Raw genomic sequence first — 19,938 nt, 5'->3', positions numbered from 1 at the left:
TTATCATGTAAAAGACATGCAGGGTTTTTTATTACAGACACCACACTGAGAGACAGCGCAGTGCACGTTTCACTTTTTCATCCCTCTTTTGTCTCTGTCTGCATCTGTCTGTCTCTGAGCTTCACTTTCATCCCTCCATCTCTGAATGGCTTCAGCCTGCAATTCATCTCATTATGTATGTTATCGCCCTCTTTTTCTCTCTCTCTGATGATTATTTCTCCCTCTCGGGATCTCTGCAGAGGTTCTGCTTGTTGAAGAAGGAGTACATGGAGAGCTTCGAGGCCATCTTCCAGGAGCAGTACGAGACAATTCACAGGCTAGAGACCAACAAACTGCGAAATGTGGCGAGAATGTTCGCGCATCTCCTCTATACGGACTCCGTCCCATGGAGCGTGAGTGGCGTTTTTAGCTAACTAAATGACTTTTACAGTGTTACAGTCACAAAAATAGTGTTGTGTTCAACATAAAAAAAAATTTTGTCTTTAAAAGAAAATGCTATGTTTAACTTCTGTACTGCCTCATATTTTGTGAGTTTTTTTATGCTTCGCTTTGACCCGGCCCGTGATCTCCGACAGGTCCTGGAGTGTATGAGAATGAGCGAGGAGACGACGACGTCCTCCAGCCGTATTTTCGTCAAGATCCTCTTCCAAGAGCTGTGTGCCTACATGGGGCTTCCGAAGCTCAACGAGAGACTCAAGGACTCGTAAGTCTCCAAGGATTGGTCCGAATGTTTTAGTTGTTGTTTTTTTATTCACGGACTCTATATAAACAATAAGCGCCGTTTCCTCAGTGTTGTCAAGAGATATTCTATTAGATGGTGCCCATGTGGTATCGCTCAAGTCTTTTGCATCAATTGTTTTCTTGGTTTGTTGCAGGAGCTGAGGCAGGACTGGCCTTCCTCTCTGCAGTGGTGGTTCTTTTCGATTGTGTGCTGTTACACCTGGAGTGTTTGAGAGTGTGACCATAGTGCACTGTGGCGTGTGTGTGGAAGTGTGCCCTGGTAAAAGACAACTGTGACATAAGACATAACTATGTTATGGCTGATTGGTGTATATGCACACTGCATAGTTTACACAGTGTTACAGCCCTTAAAACTCTCTTCTATTGTAGCATGCGTTTAGACATTTAGATTCTGGGCTGTTTTGCTGCTGCATGACCTGGATGTCTTGCCATAATTGATGGAAGTGTGTATTCTGCGCTCTACCAGAAAATCCTAAAGAAGAAGTTCCGGCCATCAGTTCGTGACCTTAAACTTAAGTGCACTTGGATTACACAGCAGGACAATGATCTGAAACATTCCAGCAAGTCCACTTCTGAATGGCTCAAAAAGAACAAAATGAAGGTTTTGGAGTGGCCTAGTCAAAGTCCTGACTTAAATCCGATTAAAATCCAAGAACAGGCCATTCATGCTTGAAAACCCTTCCAATGTGGCTGAATTGAAACAATTTAGGAATGTGCCAGAATTCCTTCACAGTGAAAGCAAATGCTTGATTGCATCTAAAGTATTGATTCCAAGGGTGGCACAAGCTTTAGGGGTAATTACATGGGAAAAGGTAGATTTGGACAGCTTTTTTCCCTTATTAAATGTAATCTTTATTTATTAATGTGACAAATATGCAACAAAAAAATTGAAGGGGGTCGATACTTTTTTACAGCACTGTATATAGAGGAATTGACCAAGCAAGAGAGAGAGAGCAAGAGAGAGACAAAGCACAAGTTGGGGCAGGGATAGCTCTGTGGTTAAGACATTAGACTACCGATTGAAAGGTTCCATGTTCAAACCCTAGTACTACTGTGTTGCTACTGTTACGCCCTCGAGCGAGGCCCTAAACTCAGAAGTAGAATTAGATTTAAAAAAATAATAAATTTAATATTTTCAGAAAAATGAGAAAACAAAGCATTATGAAAAGTGAAACCTACCAAACCAAATTAGTTCACGCTCTGGAATTCGAAGCATTCAGAATGCTATCTCAAAAACAAAACAAAAAGTTATCACACTGAATACTTACGGACACTCCCTGAAGGATTTGACTGTGATATCTTCCTGATCATGGGTCTATAAAAGGCAGTCTGAAACAGAAGACTATGTTCCTCTGGACACTGAGCCAGTTAAAGAAGAACCACAGGCACGAGTGTTCGTGATATATTGAGTGATCCTGGTGCAAATTTGTTAGTTATTGCTGTATTTTAAGATTCAATTATAGGTAAGGTAATATATACCTTACAGCACAGTGAAATTATTTTTTCATCCCAGAAGGAAAAGAGGGGGCCCGCCAGATTACAGCACCCCTGAAACAGATAGGGTTAAGGGCCTCAAGAGCTCAACAGTGGCAACTTTTCAGTGCTGGGGCTCGAACCCCCGACCTTCTGATCAATAGCCCACAGATTTAACCAACTGAGCCAGCATTGCTCCTTTTTTAATCCAAATGAAAAATAACAGCCGTCTCTGCCTGAGACGACTTGAGAGACAGAGCTCAATAAAGTCAAATCTGAATGATGTGATCTGAACTAAAATATTTAATTTTTCAGGTTGATGCTGCTGTGTGTCATGGCAAAGTGTGACAAAAGCAGCGGAAAGTACAGGACTAGTATTATCAGCCTCAGTTTGCCGCGACCAACGCATCATTTATCACCCTAACCCGAGAGGTTTCATTACTGCGGTTTTGCCTTAAACCCAGACTCAATGTCTTCCTTTAGGTTATTGGAGGCAATGTGTTCTTCAAACAAGGCTGCCCACAATCTTAATTTACCAAGCAAGGAAAGGTTAAAAATGGGGCTGTCAGTTTTGAGGTCCTCAGGATCTGGCTTTTTGAGAAATGTGGCAAGTGTGGTTAGTTTCAACTTGGGGGGAAACAGAAACAGAACTAGGAGAAGCAATAAAAACCTTCATGTATAGTATAAGGAAAAAAAAAACATAGATATGCTTAGTCAAAAATACAAGCACAAGTTCCTGAGCGCACGTAGTACCTGGACCTGCCTGCTTCACCCTGCTGCTAGAAGTCTGCTTGAAAAGTCTTTCAACTGGGAATAACTCTCAAGTTGTATGAAAATCTTTACTGGAGATTTGAAGCTAAAAACGTCCTCTGAATATCCTATAAACCCATTTAGTTGCACTATACACAATGGCATTCAAGTCAAATTAGGATTGTGCAAAATAACAAAAAGCTATGAGCGTAAAAACTTACTTTATTTCTATTTTCACTTTATTTTTAGCAATATATATATATATATATATATATATATATATATATATATATTTCTCTTTGTGATAACGTTATTTGTTAAAGGCACTAATTGAAGAGCTATACGAATCAGTGGGCTGAGAACTGAGCCTTGTGGGACACCAAGGATAGGACAACAGTGGCAACTTGGCAGTGCTGGGGTATAAACCTATAACTTTTTATCAGTAACCCTGAGCCTAAACCAATTCCTGCTACACTGATGCACTAGGTGTTGGTCAAGGTAGAAAGTTGCCTCAGCATGCCAGAGCCACATTTAGACTCCCTGCTTCACATCTGAAACGTTGGCCTCCCAGGAACCCCAATAATGGCCCAAACATGTGGAAATGTTTAAGAGTGAGGTGAGGACAGTATGAAGCCCAATACAGTTCCCAGAGCCCAATGTGTCTCTTCCGCAACTTGGCAACAAGTTATCCATTGATTCTTAAGCATCAGGCGTTCCACTCGCTGAATGTTAACAGGAACGACTGCATCGAGCTCGGATTCACCTCGGCCAGGTCATTATAGCCTTATTTAAAGAGTTTGCATAATTCAAATATTTTACTGCAACTAAGAATCTCATCACCGTACTGTGCTTGAAATCTTCTTTAAATGTCAATTAGCTGTATGTCTTCATTCACAAGAAATTTCATTAAAGGTCCCAGTTTGACCTGAACACCCCTGGTAGAACAGTAATGACTTACAGGTGCATCATTGTGTATCAGACAGAAGAGGATGGGATCCTTTTTGAGTCAGATTCTTCTCAAGGTTTTGTGTTAATACTGACTTGGTAAGTAAGGATCCATATTTGCATTTGGATTTCTATAAAGCCGCTTTGTGATAACGTTATTTGTTAAAGGCACTAATTGAAGAGCTATACGAAGAGATACCTTTATCCGCCTATCCACAGATTTGCATGAATGCGTTTCCATAACAAACCAGACATGCAAAAATGGCCAAAGTCACACTCAGACTAACAGGTGACGGAGCAGAGATGAAGAAGAAGAGAAGAATGCAGGTTTTCATTTAGCAAATCAGGAGTCACGTCTGCATAACAATTAAAACAAAAGACCAACTCATCGTGAGATGATCAATCAAATGAAACGGCACACTGGTTTGGACTGGAAACAGCAGAAAATTATCAAGCAACTACTTTCTCTTAGATTTATTTATTTGTCTGAATCTCTTTACTCCAAAGGAGCTTAAAATTGACAAAATTCAAACTCGAGACCACCTGACAATAAGGCGAACACTCTGCACAGTTGCCCCACTTTGAAGCCCTTGAGTAATATCTCTTAAATTATTTAAAGCAGAGCTTGAATGGCGCTAGAGGAGAGGCTGTGAGCATTTATTAATAACAGAGGCCCATTACTCCCCCTTATAGTGTACAACATGGACTCTCACGTCTGTCAGCACAGAAGTAAACCAAGGGGCAGGGTGAAAGAACATGAGAAGTTACAATCCGAGGGGTGAAAGCTGGTTTAGTGAAGCTGAAGAGTCTTATCACAGTGGGCTTGGAGGCTGGGTAAGTAAGGGTAAGATAAACCCTACAGAAAATTGATCATCCAGTTTTCCAAGGATTGTAGGGTTTAAAAGAAATGATGCGTATGATCTCACTGTACATGTGTGAAAAATGTTATTTTAAACAAGACATTACAACAGAAAGAGATTATGATGTGCTTAATGAGCAAACACTAGAGTGTGTACCAGTGAGTCTAATTGCTTCTATAGCAATTATCCTGGAGTCTGGATCGAATCCCAGGAGACTTTAGGCACTAGGGTTAGGGTTAGGGTTAGGGTTAGTGTGTGTGTGTGTGCGCACACACACACACACACACACACACACACACACACACACACACACACACACACACTGGGCAATTTTGGATTAAGTGCACTTGGGATTATCTATTTTTTTTGGACTCTTTGGAAGAAACCGGAGTACCCAGAGGAAACCAACCAAGCACAGGCACAGGGAGAACCTGCAAACTCCTCTCACACAGACACTGAGGGAATTGAACCCTCAAGCCTGGAGGTGCAGAGCCATAGTGCTAACTACTAAGCCACTGTGGCGTCTGCATTTGGGGATATGTTTGAAAAATAAGCACAGTTTAGTAATAAAAAAACAAAAAACAAAAAAAACCCTCCTTGGATATCTTTAGAGGTAAATAATAAGATGACAAAAACTACTGTAATGTAATATTGACACTAAAAGTTCTATTGATTAGAAAAAAGCCTGTCATCATGGCCTGTAGGAAATGAAAATGAAATGCTCTGACAATGCTCTGATTAAATTATTACGCCAAAGAAAAGAGGATTTTTCAGTGGGTATTTGGATTAGTAACACTCCTAGCTTGCTAAATAGGTTTTATTAAGTAAAAGCTGCAGTGAGACTTGTGCAACATTTACAGCGAGCTCCTCCCAAAGTAATACGCTTCTTGTATCTGATATAAATCTGATTTCCGAACATTAATATTTAAAAAAATGTAATTAAATTAAAAAAAAAAGAAAAGGGAATTCATAGAGTGTATATATATATATATATATATATATATATATATACAGTAAATATATATACTTAGCAAAAAAAGAAACGTCCCTTTTTCAGGACTGTGTATTTCAACAATAATGTTGTAAAAATCCAAATAACTCTACAGATCTTCATTGTAAAGGGTTTAAACAATGTTTTCCATGCATGTTCAATTAATCATAATCAATTAATTAACATGCACCTGTGGAATGGTCGTTAAGACCTTAACAGCTTACAGAAAGTAGGCATTTAAGGTCACAGTTCTAAAAACGCAGGACACTAAAGAGGCTTGTCTACCAACTGTGAAAAACACCCAAAGAAAGATGCCCAGGGTCCCTGCTCATCTGCGTGAACGTGCATTAGGCATGCTGCAGGGAGGCATGAGGACTGCTGATGTGGCTAGGGCAATAAATCGCCATGTCCGCACTGTGAGACGCCTAAGACAGCGCTACAGGGAGACAGGAAGGACAGCTAATCATCCTCGCAGTGGAAGACCACGTGTAACAACACCTGCACAGGATCGGTACATCCGAATATCACACCTGCGTGACAGGTACAGGATGGCCACGACAACTGCCCGAGTCACACCAGGAACACACAATCCCTCCATCAGCGCTCAGACTGTCCGCAATAGGCAGTCCGTGAGGAGGAGATGCACTGCAGTACTTCAAGCAGCTGGTGGCCACACCAGATACTGACTGGTACTTTTGATTTTGAGCCTCCCTTCATTCAGGGACACATTGGGAAACATTTTTAGTTTATGTCTTATGGTGTTGACTCTTTTCGTGTTATTTACACATTACGTTTACTGAAAGTAAAAACGGTTAAAAGTCAGAGGACGTATATATATATATACTGTATATCAAATTTGGAAATAAAGTTTGTTGTGGTTGGATTTTATATCCGAAAAAAGACACACTTCCCATGTTACTCTGTTTACATATCACTTATTTAAAAGGAGCCTTGCACTGTTAGCTATATATAGTGCTGTTACAATTCTTAATCAAACTATCAACTAGATACCCAGACACAGGAATGTTCTTTTAAGAAAAAAAAAGTGCCTTCATGCATTCCTTGTGTGGTCTGAGAATTCAGGCATATGTTCATATTACAAGTTAAATTATTAATAAATAAATTATAAAAACTCATTTTTAACTACCCTATATCTAATTTTAACTTCAAAACCAATGTAAGTACTGAACAGTGTCTTTTGTATCCACCTTCACACCCCTTATATGCAAACAGACACAAAAAGTGTGTGAATAGTGCAGGTTTTAATCTGAGTTGATGTGCGTCAGACAGACAGCAGAAAAATGCATCTCTTTTTCCTCACTGATAAAGTAATCTTTTTAAAAGCATTGAATCACATGGAGTAAATTACCCTGAAGAGATCACTTAGACATTTCTTTATTTAAACAATTCTTTATTTAGACAATTCTTTATTGAGTATATGGAATTAGTGGCATTTGGCTTTGAAAGCAGGGAGAAAACTTTGTTTAAAACTTACATAAGCAATGCAGTTAACAGTATATAATACACTCATAGAATGTTATGTAGACGTATAGTAAAGTTATGGAAGTACAGTACATTGTCTGGTTATGGAGGTGTAGAGGTACGGAAAACATTAATGGAGGTTTTTAGTGAAATTATTGAGATGTACAATGAGGATATGACAGGGTTATAATGAGGCTGTGGTAGTGTATAGTGGGGTTTTGATGGGGGGTGGGGGGGGGGTGCAGAAAAGCATGGCAAAAAAACTGGTACAGTAGCAAGGTTATGGATGTGTGTGTATAGTGCGGTAATAGAGGTGTACAGTGGGGTGATCGAGGCATATAGTGAGGTAAAGGAGGTATATTGTGAGACTGTTGAGATGGTAGAGTGAGACTCTACAGGTGTATATCGAGGTAATGAAGGTGTATAATGTGGTATTGAATGTATATAATGGGGTATTTAAGTTATTTAATTTGTACAATGAGGTTATGAGAAGTACAATGAGGTTATGAGGTTTATAGTGGGGGTAATGGCAGTGTATAATAATGATTTAATGTTGTGTAGCAAGGTTTTCCAGGTCTACAATGAGGTTATGAGGTGTATAATACGATTATAAAGTTGTATAGTGAGGTAATGGAGGTAAATATTAAGGTTCCTTTACAAAAGGCGTGGAGAAAGTAATAGGAGGTAATAAAGATAATATTAGTGTATAGTAAAGTTATGGAGGCATAAAGAGTGGTTGTGGAGGTGAATAGCAAGGTAATGCATGTGTATAATGAGTTTAGGGCGTCTATAGTGAGGGTATAGACATCTATACTGAGGTAACGCAGGTGTATAGTGAGGATATGGGGATATATAGTAAGGTTATTGAGGTGTATATTAGGGTAATGGAGGTGTATAGTGAGGTTATAGTAAGGCACAAGTGCTACACACACACACACACACACACACACACACACACACACACACACACACACACACACAGATTCACTGACGGTATTATTGTTCCGTACACAAGATTAACACACACATCTTATTAGGAGGCGTGGCCTCTGTGTGTCAGTCTCAGTGCAGGAGGTGTGGCCTCTGTTAGTCTCAGTGCAGGAGGTGTGGCCTCTGTTAGTCTCAGTGCAGGAGGTGTGCCCTCTCTGAGTCTCAGTGCAGGAGGTGTGGCTTCTCTGAGTCTCAGTGCAGGAGGTGTGGCTTCTCTGAGTCTCAGTGCAGGAGGTGTGCCCTCTCTGAGTCTCAGTGCAGGAGGTGTGGCTTCTCTGAGTCTGAGTGCAGGAGGTGTGGCTTCTCTGAGTCTGAGTGCAGGAGGTGTGGACTCTGGCCTTTCTGTAGACAAACTGCTAAAATATTTGTCATTTCCAAAGCAAATGCTGATGCTTGTAACAATAAATGCATCGCCATGGCAACAGAACATGTTCTCTTCTGACTGGTGTCTGTTAATTCCTTATATCAGTCCACATGCTGTTTAACGCTGTAAATCCTGGCCCATAACAGGTGCCGCTGTAACGAGATAATCAATGCTAGTCACTTCCCTGTACGCTTTACTATACTCACTTTCCCCTTATAATACTATAGCTGATCACACAGTGTATATACAGTACACACCGAGAAAAAAAAAAAAAAACGTGTCACACCTCAGACACACACGCACGCACACACACACTTCTGCCAGAAGCCTGCTACGACACACAGGATGCTGTTTTTGCACTAATCAACTGACTGAACAGCACCTGTTTCACAAATGATTAACTTATAATGTGGTTATTGAGCATAAACATAATACATTTTCTTTATTATGGCAACAGAACAGGGTCAATACTGCATCTCTCTTTCTCTCTCTTCCATCTGTCTTTAATCACAATTGGGTTTCCGCTGCATCGTGCTACATTCGTCCTCCTGCACACGGCCTGAATTTTAATCAATCGCTCGGGAGGAAATGAGCAGTAAATCATACACTACATTTACACTGAGAGTCTATGATAAAATAGCAAATTTGGTAAGACACATCAGAGTAGCACCAGTTGCACAGCTCCCAAAGTACACAGGATGATGTCTTTTGGCACACTGACTTATGAAGGTGGGTGCTCTCTGTGACCAGCCTTGTGCTGCCATCATTTGGCGTGTTATAAAACTAGTCTCAAATTTTTTTTTTAAACCTTTTTGTATCCGATCACATACATTATTAAAATGTAAATGGTGGTTTTTCTTCCTTTTTAAATTTTTTTTAGGCTAGCCATTTTGGACGATTAAATTACTGTTTGTCTTTGTGATATTTAATTAAAAACAAAAACAACAATCAGCATCACTAGCACAGCACCGGCACAGACACACTTCATATCAGTAAATATGTAAATTTTAAATAACGTGATCAGAGTTTATTAAAAGCAGACAGTGAGAAAGAGCCAAAACAAAGGAGAGTTCTGTGTGTTACTGTAGAAATAATAAACCGGAATGCAACATGAATCTCATTTTGCTTTCGAAAAGTGTCGTGTGATCAAGAACCCAAGTGTGTTCAGCAAAATCAAGCGGCTCTTGTTTCAAAGCAAGTGTTTAAATCCACAGTTCTGGCTCTGACAGTATGACAGATGCTTGAAATGTGTTGTAATTAAGTTGCTGTGGTTTTCATCATCTACAGCGAGTCTTTTTTTTGAGTCTGGAAAAAAAAGAAAGGAAGAAAAATGCTCGAGTCTGAAGGATTAAATATGATGTTGTTATGAGCTACAGCTATGGTTATAAAGCCCTACACTTTATCTTCACATTCACACGTGCCATGAGATCATGAGTTTAATTCCCTGTACATAAATCTATTATACAGTGCAGCATCATAAGAGCATCATAGGAGAAAAATAAAATGCTCTACACTTTATATCTGATCTCACATTATATAACTCATGCTGTACATGTTATATCTAAAATTATATGATACAAGTCATGCTGTTCATTTCATCCCCAATCTCATATCAGCCCCCCTAAAAATTCTCCATAAACTTCACACAGATTGCTGGTCGCCCATCGTGCCCTTTAAATTTCATATGAAAGCGCTCCTTCAGCGCGGTCTTTAATTCACCATAACAGAGGGAGGATTAAGGCAAGGTGTGTGTGTTTCGATAAATTGTTGCATCAGTGTAGTCCTTTCTCATAAATACAGTTTACAAAATGTCATGAGGGATTAATCAGTTAAATCTTCGCTGTGATCACCCTCATCACACCAGCTGTTTCCTCTAGTGAAAGTGAAGCCCTTAATACACACTCTATACACACACTACTTTATAAAACAATCATGCCGTTACTGTTTTAATTGGAAAACCTAATTGTCTATATAAAACATTGCACAGTGCATATGGCATTAACTACCATAGAGTTATACACATAAAGGATTAAAAATAGTGACAGACAGCATTCAGTGCACTCGGTTTAACTGGATAGCATTATAATTTACAGAGATAGAAAAATCATTTTTTTTGTAATAAATATTGTATTGTATTAAATAATGTCCTAAATCGTAAAATACATTTATAAGTCTTAGAGTAGGGTTTTTGTCACTTTGATTTAGAAAAAGTTACTTTTTTAAATAGAAACAAAAAAAAGAATGATATTAAAAAGATACTTTGTTTAATTACATTAAAACAATGTTTGTCTATATTAATGCATTTGAATAAATAGTCTAGTAGCTATGAAATGTTAAGGGGTTGAATAGAGAACCTACTGTCTTATTTATGTAGCTAAAACACTAAATTAAACTAGATAACATGATGATTAAAGTTTGAATATTTATATTTAACTGTAGATGGAAGGTTTTTTTTAAGTCACATGAAAAAAAAAGATGTTCTATTCTTACCTGCTGCTCATTTGAAGACCTACTCCCATGTGACTTGTGTACCGTTCTCTGTTCAGTTCTACAGTTCAGTTCTCTGAAAGCGCAGCCTCTCAGGCACGTTAACACTGTGCTCCCAACATTGATTAAAGTCATTGCATCAGAAACTATTTTTCACCTTTTTTATGTCTGCCAGTTTCCAACAAAAAGCAGCAGTATTGTCAAAGAATTAACAGATAAATGTTTGACATTATTGGCACCCACACCATTTATTCCATTGTCCATCCTCACAGGTGTGTTCTTTATGCTAATCAATGTAAGTTTAAAGTTATAAGCTGTTTTGGTTACATTTTTCTGATTGTACCTTTACATAGAAAAAGGTATAAAGTGTTTAAAAGGTAAACATCGTGTGTGATCAAGAAAATTCATTTAAGTACTGATTCTGAACAAGTCAAATACGTGTTAAACATCTATAGGGGCTGAGCCCCCCTTAACGGAAAATCCTAGAAACGCCCCTGTGCTTGAACCAAATCAACTCGAACTTTAAGGCAACTTACATTCAAATGTCAGAAAGATTCAAAATATGTTCAAAGATAGTACAAAAGAAATGCTTTCAACTTTGAACTTCAAGCATCTTGCAGTGTGTGCCTCTCCATTACTCCTTCAGACTCTGGGTTCTTTGTTTCCAAATGAGATGGAAAAGTTGCTCTCATCAGAAAAGAGGACTGCACAACAGACCAGTTCTTTTTTTCTTTAGACAAGGTAAGACGCTTCTGAAGTTTGTTTTTTAGGAGCGGCTTGACAAGAGGAATACGACATTTAAAGCCCATGTCCACGATCCGTCTGTGTGTAGTAGCTCTTGATGCACTGACTCCAGCCGCAGTCCACTCCTTGTGAAAGTCCCCAAAACTTTTTAATCGCCTTTTCCTGACAATCCTCTCCAGGCTGCGGTCATCCCTGCAGCTTGTGCACCTTTTTCTTCCACACTTTTCCTTTCCACATAACTTTGTATTAATGTGCTTTGATACAGCACTTTGGGAACATCCAACTTCTTTTGCAATTACCTTTTGAGGCTGTACCTTCTTATGGAGGATGTCAATGATGGTTTTCTGTCAGGTCAGCAGTCTTTCCCATGATTGTGCTTCCTACTGAACCAGACTGAGAGACCATTTAAAGGCTCAGGAACCCTTTGAATGGCTTAATTAGGTGATTAGAGTGGGACACTTTAAGCCTAGAATATTGAACCTTTTCACAATTTTCCGAGATTGTGGATTTGGCGTTTTCATTAGCTGTAAGCCATAATTATCTCAATTATGACAAATAAATAAGCTATCTTGGTTATATATTATTATATATTAGTTTCACCATTTAAATTGCATTACTGAAATAAATGAACTTTTGCATGATATTGAACTTTTGCATATATATATATTCACACACAGGTGATCCAGTCGGCTGATGCTGATTGCATAATTAGCGCCTGAGCTTTATATATATATATATATATATATATATATATATATATATATATATATATACTGTATATATAGCGTTCAAAGCTTGAGCTCATCAGCCAAAGTTGAGCAGTAAAAGGTCTATAATTAATACAGTTACTGTGTGTTATTTATTATTTCCCATAAACAAGCAATTGACAGTTATGACATCATCACTGCATCATCCAGAATCTCCCTAGAAAGAAAGTAGGGAAAGGAAACTAGTAATAATAATAACCCACTTTTGTAAGCCAACACTGCCATCTACTGATCCACTGAAACATTCACAGTGTGTCTGATTTATAATCCAAAACACAAACTAGGAGTGAAAAATAAAGTAAAATTACATTTCAGTAAATTTAATTACAATAAATACACCACCTCTGCTTTGACTAAGTCCACATGTCATTATTGTCTTTAGTTTGTTCCTATCTGGCCTTTATTATTATAATGTCTGTGTATTTACACTATCATGTCCAGTTACCGTGTAGGTGTACAATAAGAGCCTGCCAACATTATCTATATATTTTTTCGATATTTAGTGTGTGTTCAACATTCTCTAGGGTCAGTTTCCTGCCAAAACACGCAAGTGGATGGTTTAGTACCGAGAATGATCCAAAAAAAGTCAAGAAAGAGACCCAGAGGTCAAGGCACAGAACAAGTCAAGACAAGATCAAAGGAGGAAGCAAGAAAGATGAGGGAGAATGTGACCCACAGTTGATGGTAATCTAACCAACCTACTGGATTCCAACTGCAATTACACAACAAAAAGAAAAAGAAGGACAAGAAGAAGACCCGAAGTAACTCCCAGGGATGAATAACTTATGGTGCGAAAGGATCGATTAAACCACCAGACAGTAATAAAAGCATCAATGAAGGATTTAGGAGATATTCATCTGTGGTGCAAAAAAAAAAAAAAATCCCTACTCCAAAACCTGCATTTAAAAAATAACAAACAACAAAAGCATAAACAGAATTGTAAATTATCACCAGGATCAATACAAAGGCTTGTACATTAAACAGTTGTCGATTTAGGTCGAAGAACACCTTTCCAACTGTGAATGTTGTTGGGCTATTTTGTTGGAAAAAGAATTTTCTAATGTATATAGGGCGTTTAAATTAAACCAGGACTTTAGATTGTGCAGAATAACATAACTCCCTTTATTTCTCTATATAATCCGCTGCTACACTAATGCACTTATCCCAGTGTTTCACTAGTGGAGCCTCCCAGGAACTCCTTTAATGGCCCATGTGAAAATGGCTTGGCGTGAGATTCAGGACTATACGGGGATGGAGCAACAACTTCTAGCCGAGTTCCTGAAATGTGCGAGTGGTGTTGGTAAATGATCGTTCCCACAGACAGATGGATCTCTTCTGCAAGTTGGCAACTGTTGATAGTCATGGCTTTACTGATTTCAAGGATCACGGGAACGACTATTGTGGGCCCCGAGCCACCTCGGCTGAGATCATCAGACACAGATGTATGGTCTTCTTTAAAAGTTAAGAGTATTATCACCGTCCTGTGCTTGTAGTCTTTTGTAAGTGTCAAAGAGAGTAACACCTTACTGTCTGGTTGTTCAATTAGGTGCATAAACAAGCTTCAGTTAGTCCAGAACGCAGCAGTAAGAGTCCTCACTAGAACCAGAAGATACAAGCACATCAACCTATCTTATAAATTTTGCATCGATTTTGAAATATTACTATTGACGTATAAAGCATTAAATAGTCTCACGCCGCAGTATCTGAGCGAACTGCTAGTGTCTTACGATCCGCCACGCCTACTTCGATCAAAGGATGCAGGCTGCTTGTCAGTACCGCGTATTATGAAAACTACAGCAGGGGGCAGAGCTTTTTCTTACAAAGCCCCAAAGTTATGAATTAGTCTTCCAATTAATGTTCAGGACTCAGACACAGTCTCAGTGTTTAAGTCTAGGCTAAAAACCTATTTATTTAGCCAAGCATTAAAGGGAATAGATTAGCCTTAGGTAAAGGAGCAGATCTGAGGGACTCATGGACGTAGAGTATTATGGTGAACTGGTATGTTTAGATGCTGTCTTCCTCACTCTCATTGATCACTCAGGTTTGTTGACGGTGAAGTGATTGGGCGCTTTACATCTCAAGGAGCCCTCATGGCTGTGTTTCCCAAATGAGGATGGGTTCCCTGTTGAGTCCGGTTCCTTTTAAGGTTTCTTCATATTACCATCTCAGGGAGGTTTTTCTTATCATCGTCGCCCATCATGGACAATCTGCTCATTTTGATTCATACACACTTTTCACATTTCATACACATTTCCATAAGTTTCTTTATAATTATGTAAAGCTACATCGCGACAATGATAACTGTTATTAGATAAATGTTTCAATTTATCTAAATAAAATAAAATTGAAAAACAAAATAAAAACTAATACAATTTAATTTAAATGAATTAATGTTTTACGTCTTTACTCACTCTGTGTTTTGGCTCTAAAGAGTGTGTCTGCATTGTGAGCTTTAGTTTCCTGTTTCCTGTTGCTCTGCTTTATGGTTCCTGTCTTAATGTTAATGCTGATTATGGATTGCTTTTGTTGCTGCCTGCTTGTACTCTTGGATTAGTGATAAAAGCAAATCATGGTCGTAAATGATATTTATATCACATGCATAGATCGCATAGATATTTATATCACATGCAGCAAGGCTCATCCCAAAATTCCAACTGGCATCATTTTTACTGTCATTTATAATAAAGTAACCTTTCAAAAATATATTTAAATCTTTTCTGCTGTAAATACATATTTATCAATTATTGGTTCTAGGGGTATGCAAACTTTTGCACAAAGTCGCATATGGGAGGTGGATTTAACAAACGAGAAACTTAGTGTACGCGTCAAAAAGAGAAATTGTAGATTTTTGTCCCACACTCACAGAGGTCTAAAAGGCTGAATGATTTGTCTGTTCCTGTTGGATTTTTTTTCTCTCCCTCTGATGGAAGACAAGCATGAGCGGAACACGGTGATCATAACTGAGAGTTCCTCTTTCAGTGACCTGTGGATACAATCCATGCTCCAGTGATCACCGCACAGAAGAAGATAGAGAGAGATAGAGAGAAAGAGAGAGAGAGAGAGAGAAGAGGATGAGACATGACCATTGCTTTTCTTCACAGCTGTGTACTGAATGAAGAATAAAATATAGTTTTCTCAGAAACCATTGTGCAAGTCTCAGGGCTATAAAATAAAACTACACAAGTATTAAAGCCATATCATACAATCCACATTATTTTTCTAACACATATATAATCAGGGCTGTATGGTGGCCTTGCACCTCCAGGGTCGAGGGTTCGATTCCTGCCCTAGGGTCTTAGTGCATGGAGTTTCCCTCGGTGCTTGGAGGGTTTTCTTCAGGTACTCCCACTTCCTTGCATAGTCCAGAGACATACAGATTAGGCTAATTGGCGTTCCCAAATTGTTCGTAATGTGTACCTGAGTGTGTGAGTGTGCCCTGCGATGGATCGGCACCCCGTCCAGGGTGAACCCCGGCTCATGCCCTAAGTCTCCTGGGATGGGCACCAGACCCCCCGCGGCCCTGTCTACAGGATAAGGCGGTATAGATGATGAGTGAGACAACTTACACAATCGTTTATAATCCCATGTATACCATAATGGAGCTGTTAACTGAGCCGCGTGTAACTCATATCAGAGCTACACATAACCTGTCATTAAAACCAATAACAGCGGCCTTGCATCTCTTCTCTTTTACCCTATATATTTTTTTTTTATATATATAGGCACATTTTTTCTTTAACCATATGAAAGTCTGTCAGCTCTGAGTCTGCCTTATTCCAATAGCTAGCCTTATTGGCGGTCTTGAACTGTATCTCATTGAACATTGTGCTCATTAAGTGGCTCTTTCTCCTCATTCTTCCTACCAGGTCAGTTTCTGCCTCTGTCTTGTCTCCTCTGAGTATTTCACTTCCCCCTGCAAGCTGCAAGGCTTATCTGGTGGCTATGTACTGCTAGCATGGTGAAGTAGATTTTCAACCGGTTCCTTGTCAGAGGAGCACGAGGATGCTATTTTTAAAGCCGCACCCTTGAGCTGCTTCCAGGCTGATAATGATCTAGCAGGAGAACAGCCATGGTTAAAGCATGTTTAATGGATTTCGGTTGGACTGTGCTAGCTCACAGGACCTAAACTACTGTAGCAAAGGCTCTTAAAATAGCTGAAGTGCCCAATATATGTAGGCATGTAGCATAAACTAACAATACTGCTCTGCTGAGACACAGGCAGTATATTAACTCTTTTACTGTTGGTGCTGGAGCAAGCGCTCTACTATACGTTAGCTGATCCCTCTGTAAGGAAGTGAGTTTATTCACTCATACAAACTGGTGGACCAGAATATGACGCAACATGCTCGCTCGATTCATACCTTTTCCAGAACTCGCCTTAAATTTAGTTGCTATTTTATCTTGTAACCAATAATCCAGCCCCCCATAATTTAGCCACACCAGCATGGCTAAATAGACTGCCTACAAGTTCCTCCTGCCTTGAGCAAGAAATACAAAGATGCAATAGTTTTCCATAAAAGACCCCGCCCCCCCCCCCAGATATATTAACATTAAGATATGTTAATATAGTTGGATGTCTACAGTACTGTGGTCTTGAGACACCCCTCGTCTTCATATCAAATCAAATAAAACGTATTTTTATTTATTAATTGTTCATAATTAATGTAGATTCCTGTAGAGACAGGAATTTTTTTTTTACTGCGACATGCTGCTATGTGCCGAAAATTTGTTGTTTATGTGACAACCTCTGCAGCACCCTCATTTCCCCTCTTGTCTGTCTGTTCCAAAATCTCAGCATTCAGTATTAGCAGGTTTTTTTTTTTTTAATCATTTATAGGTCAACTGCTCAGGTACTGGAACTGGATTGAAAATGAGAGACAAAACATCCTACAAGCAGCTTGGAGAACTATTCCTCAAGACTACATTAAAAATGCAAGAAGGTCTGGTTCTTTAGATGCAAAATATGAAGAAATGAGCTATGGTTAAGACTTTTGAACAGTACTGTAATTCGAAGCATGCAAACATGGAACTGGTTGTTATGTGCCGTACTGGCTTCTCCGAAGGGTGTGAGGATTCATGACAGTGTCTTACAATAGTATTTCAGTCTCACTACAGAGAACTGTCCTTATCCTGGCACAGAGTTCCACAGATTTTAGCTTGCTGGAGATGTAAGGCTTTTTTAGTAAAAAGCATCGCCCATTCAGAAAGCCAGAGTCAGCATGAATGCTTTCCCTCAGGCTGGGTACCAGCATGGTGCCTTAGGGACACAAAGGGTGTGGAGCCTCCTGGTGTAAGATCAGATCACATCAATCAGCTAGACCCGAGGGCTGTCAGCTGGCAGGCAACTTTTTCTTTTTATTATTGTTTATCAGCCATTGCTCCACTGTCCTTTTAATGACTTAAAGCACTTATTTTTCAAGGACACAAATTGTTAGAAAGTCATCTGCTGATGTTGTTACAGCTATTATTATGTATTTTTTTTTTCTGAGATCAATGTATCTTTGAAAGAATATTTTATCTAAACATTAATACATTTTATTTACATACGTGAAACAATTTGGCCTCTTAAAAATACAGTAGTGTAAAAGTTAGTAAAAAAATGTTTTTGTGTAAAAACTTGGATTTAGGATCTGATCATAGTATTAGACAAACCTCATACCAACACTATCCTTCTTCATCGTGACATTATTTATTTAATCAAAATTACACTAAAAAGACAAAGAAATGTGGGCAAGTATCCCCTTTTCTGCTTTCACAGGATTTAAGAGGGTAAGTTGCAGCCAGGTGCAGCTAATTACCAGCCATTGATCAACTGATCATCGTCAGGTGTACAGACCTCTATTAAAGGAGAATTCTTGGCAGTTTGCTGGTCTGGAGCATTCAGGTGTGGAGTAACACAATGCCAAGAGGGAAAGACATAAGCCATGGTTTTAGAGAAGCAATTTCTGCTGCATACCAATCTGGAAAAGTTTATTAAAACCAAACAATATGGAGTTCAACATTCTACAATGAGAAAGATGGAAGTTCTACAAGTGGAAAGCATTCAAAACAGTTGCCAATCTTCCCAGGAGTGGACGTCCCGGCACATTCACCCCAAGGTCAGACCATGCAATGCTCAGACAAGTACACACAAAAAAAACAAGGTACATGTTAGACTCTACAGCCCTCACTGAGTATGTTAAATGTTAAAGGCCATGACATCACATTTAGAAGAAGACTGAACAAGTATGGTTAATTTAGAAGGTTTGGCAGGAGAAAGCCTTTTTTTGTATAAAATGAACATGGGAGCATGTGAGAGGTTTGCAAAACTGCACCTTAACAAACCACAAGACTTCTGAAACAATGTGGTGTGGACAGATAAGACAGATAAGACCAAAATGGAGATATTTGACCATAATGCCCAGCACCATGTTTGGAGAAAACCAAACAGCATTTCAGCAGAAACAACTCATACCCGCTGTCAAGCATTGTGGTTCAGGGGTGAATATCTAGGCTTGTATTGCAACCACAGGACCTGAGTACCTTGAGGTCCTTGAGTTGACCATGAACTCACCAAAGTATTCAACAAGAAGGCCATCTGTCTGAAAGCTAAAGCTTGGTTGAAATTGGGTCATGCAACAGGACAATAATCCAAAGCACACTAGTAAATCTACATCAGAATGACAAAAAAAAAAAAAAAAAAAATCAAGGTTTTGGGACGGCCTAGTCAAAGTCCAGACCAGAAGAGAGCTGTGCATAAGCGAATGCCCAAAAAACCTCAATGAACTGAACCATTGTTATGAAGAATAATGAGCCAAAGCTATATGAGAGACTGATAAAGTCATGCAGGAAACAATCACTTCAAGTTATTGCTGCTAGAGAGGATCTAGAAGCTATTGAATCAGGGAGCTACTTAGAATTGCCCGCATGTTTTTTCCATTTGGCTTCAGTATTTATTAAATAAATAATTGCACTGTAAAAAAGTTAGATGTTGTTGTTGTTCATCTGAGGTTGTACTTACCTATTGATAGATTATCGATAGATTTTATCGACTTTGGTTGGTGTTAATGAGAATGTCTGTCTGTCCAGCCACTGCAAATGTGTTTATTATTACCAGGATTCGGTTATTCAGAAATATATAAACACATCTGAAAATAAGTTACAGGGAGTACTGACAGTAAACACAATGGTTTAGATAAATGTCTGACTCGGTCTCTCATTTGCATTAATAAAAACTCCTTTGTTTGAAAAAACAAAAAAACCCCAAGTGATCTGACAAGCCCTACTAAATATCTTAGAAATAAAAGCGAAGATGAGGTGAGTGTGCCAGAGGCAAAAGCACTCTAATAAGGCACTCTGTCATAT

The 19,938-nt window shown here is 38.9% G+C and overlaps 1 protein-coding gene across 1 annotated transcript; it reads left to right on the top strand.

Annotated features, from left to right (window-relative positions):
• Positions 1-239: 239 nt before the first annotated feature.
• Positions 240-1,427, top strand: LOC128524684 (pre-mRNA-splicing factor CWC22 homolog). The gene is made up of 3 exons (XM_053497399.1): positions 240-392; positions 576-703; positions 876-1,427. Exons 1-3 carry the CDS (start codon positions 267-269, stop codon positions 880-882), a joined length of 261 nt encoding a protein of 86 aa, XP_053353374.1. The 5' UTR covers positions 240-266; the 3' UTR covers positions 883-1,427.
• The last annotated feature ends 18,511 nt before the right edge of the window (positions 1,428-19,938 follow it).

Source organism: Clarias gariepinus, chromosome 5 (assembly GCF_024256425.1).
Source record: "Clarias gariepinus isolate MV-2021 ecotype Netherlands chromosome 5, CGAR_prim_01v2, whole genome shotgun sequence".
Taxonomy (NCBI): domain Eukaryota; kingdom Metazoa; phylum Chordata; class Actinopteri; order Siluriformes; family Clariidae; genus Clarias; species Clarias gariepinus.
Note: the sequence above shows the minus strand (reverse complement) of the source record. Positions and strands in the feature narration are given on the sequence as shown.

Excerpts from the sequence above, each read along its gene's own strand:
- LOC128524684 (XM_053497399.1), top strand. The coding sequence starts at position 267 with ATGGAGAGCTTCGAGGCCATCTTCCAGGAGCAGTACGAGACAATTCAC. Across the intron at positions 393-575 it reads CGGACTCCGTCCCATGGAGC|GTCCTGGAGTGTATGAGAAT; the intron begins GTGAGTGGCGTT and ends GATCTCCGACAG.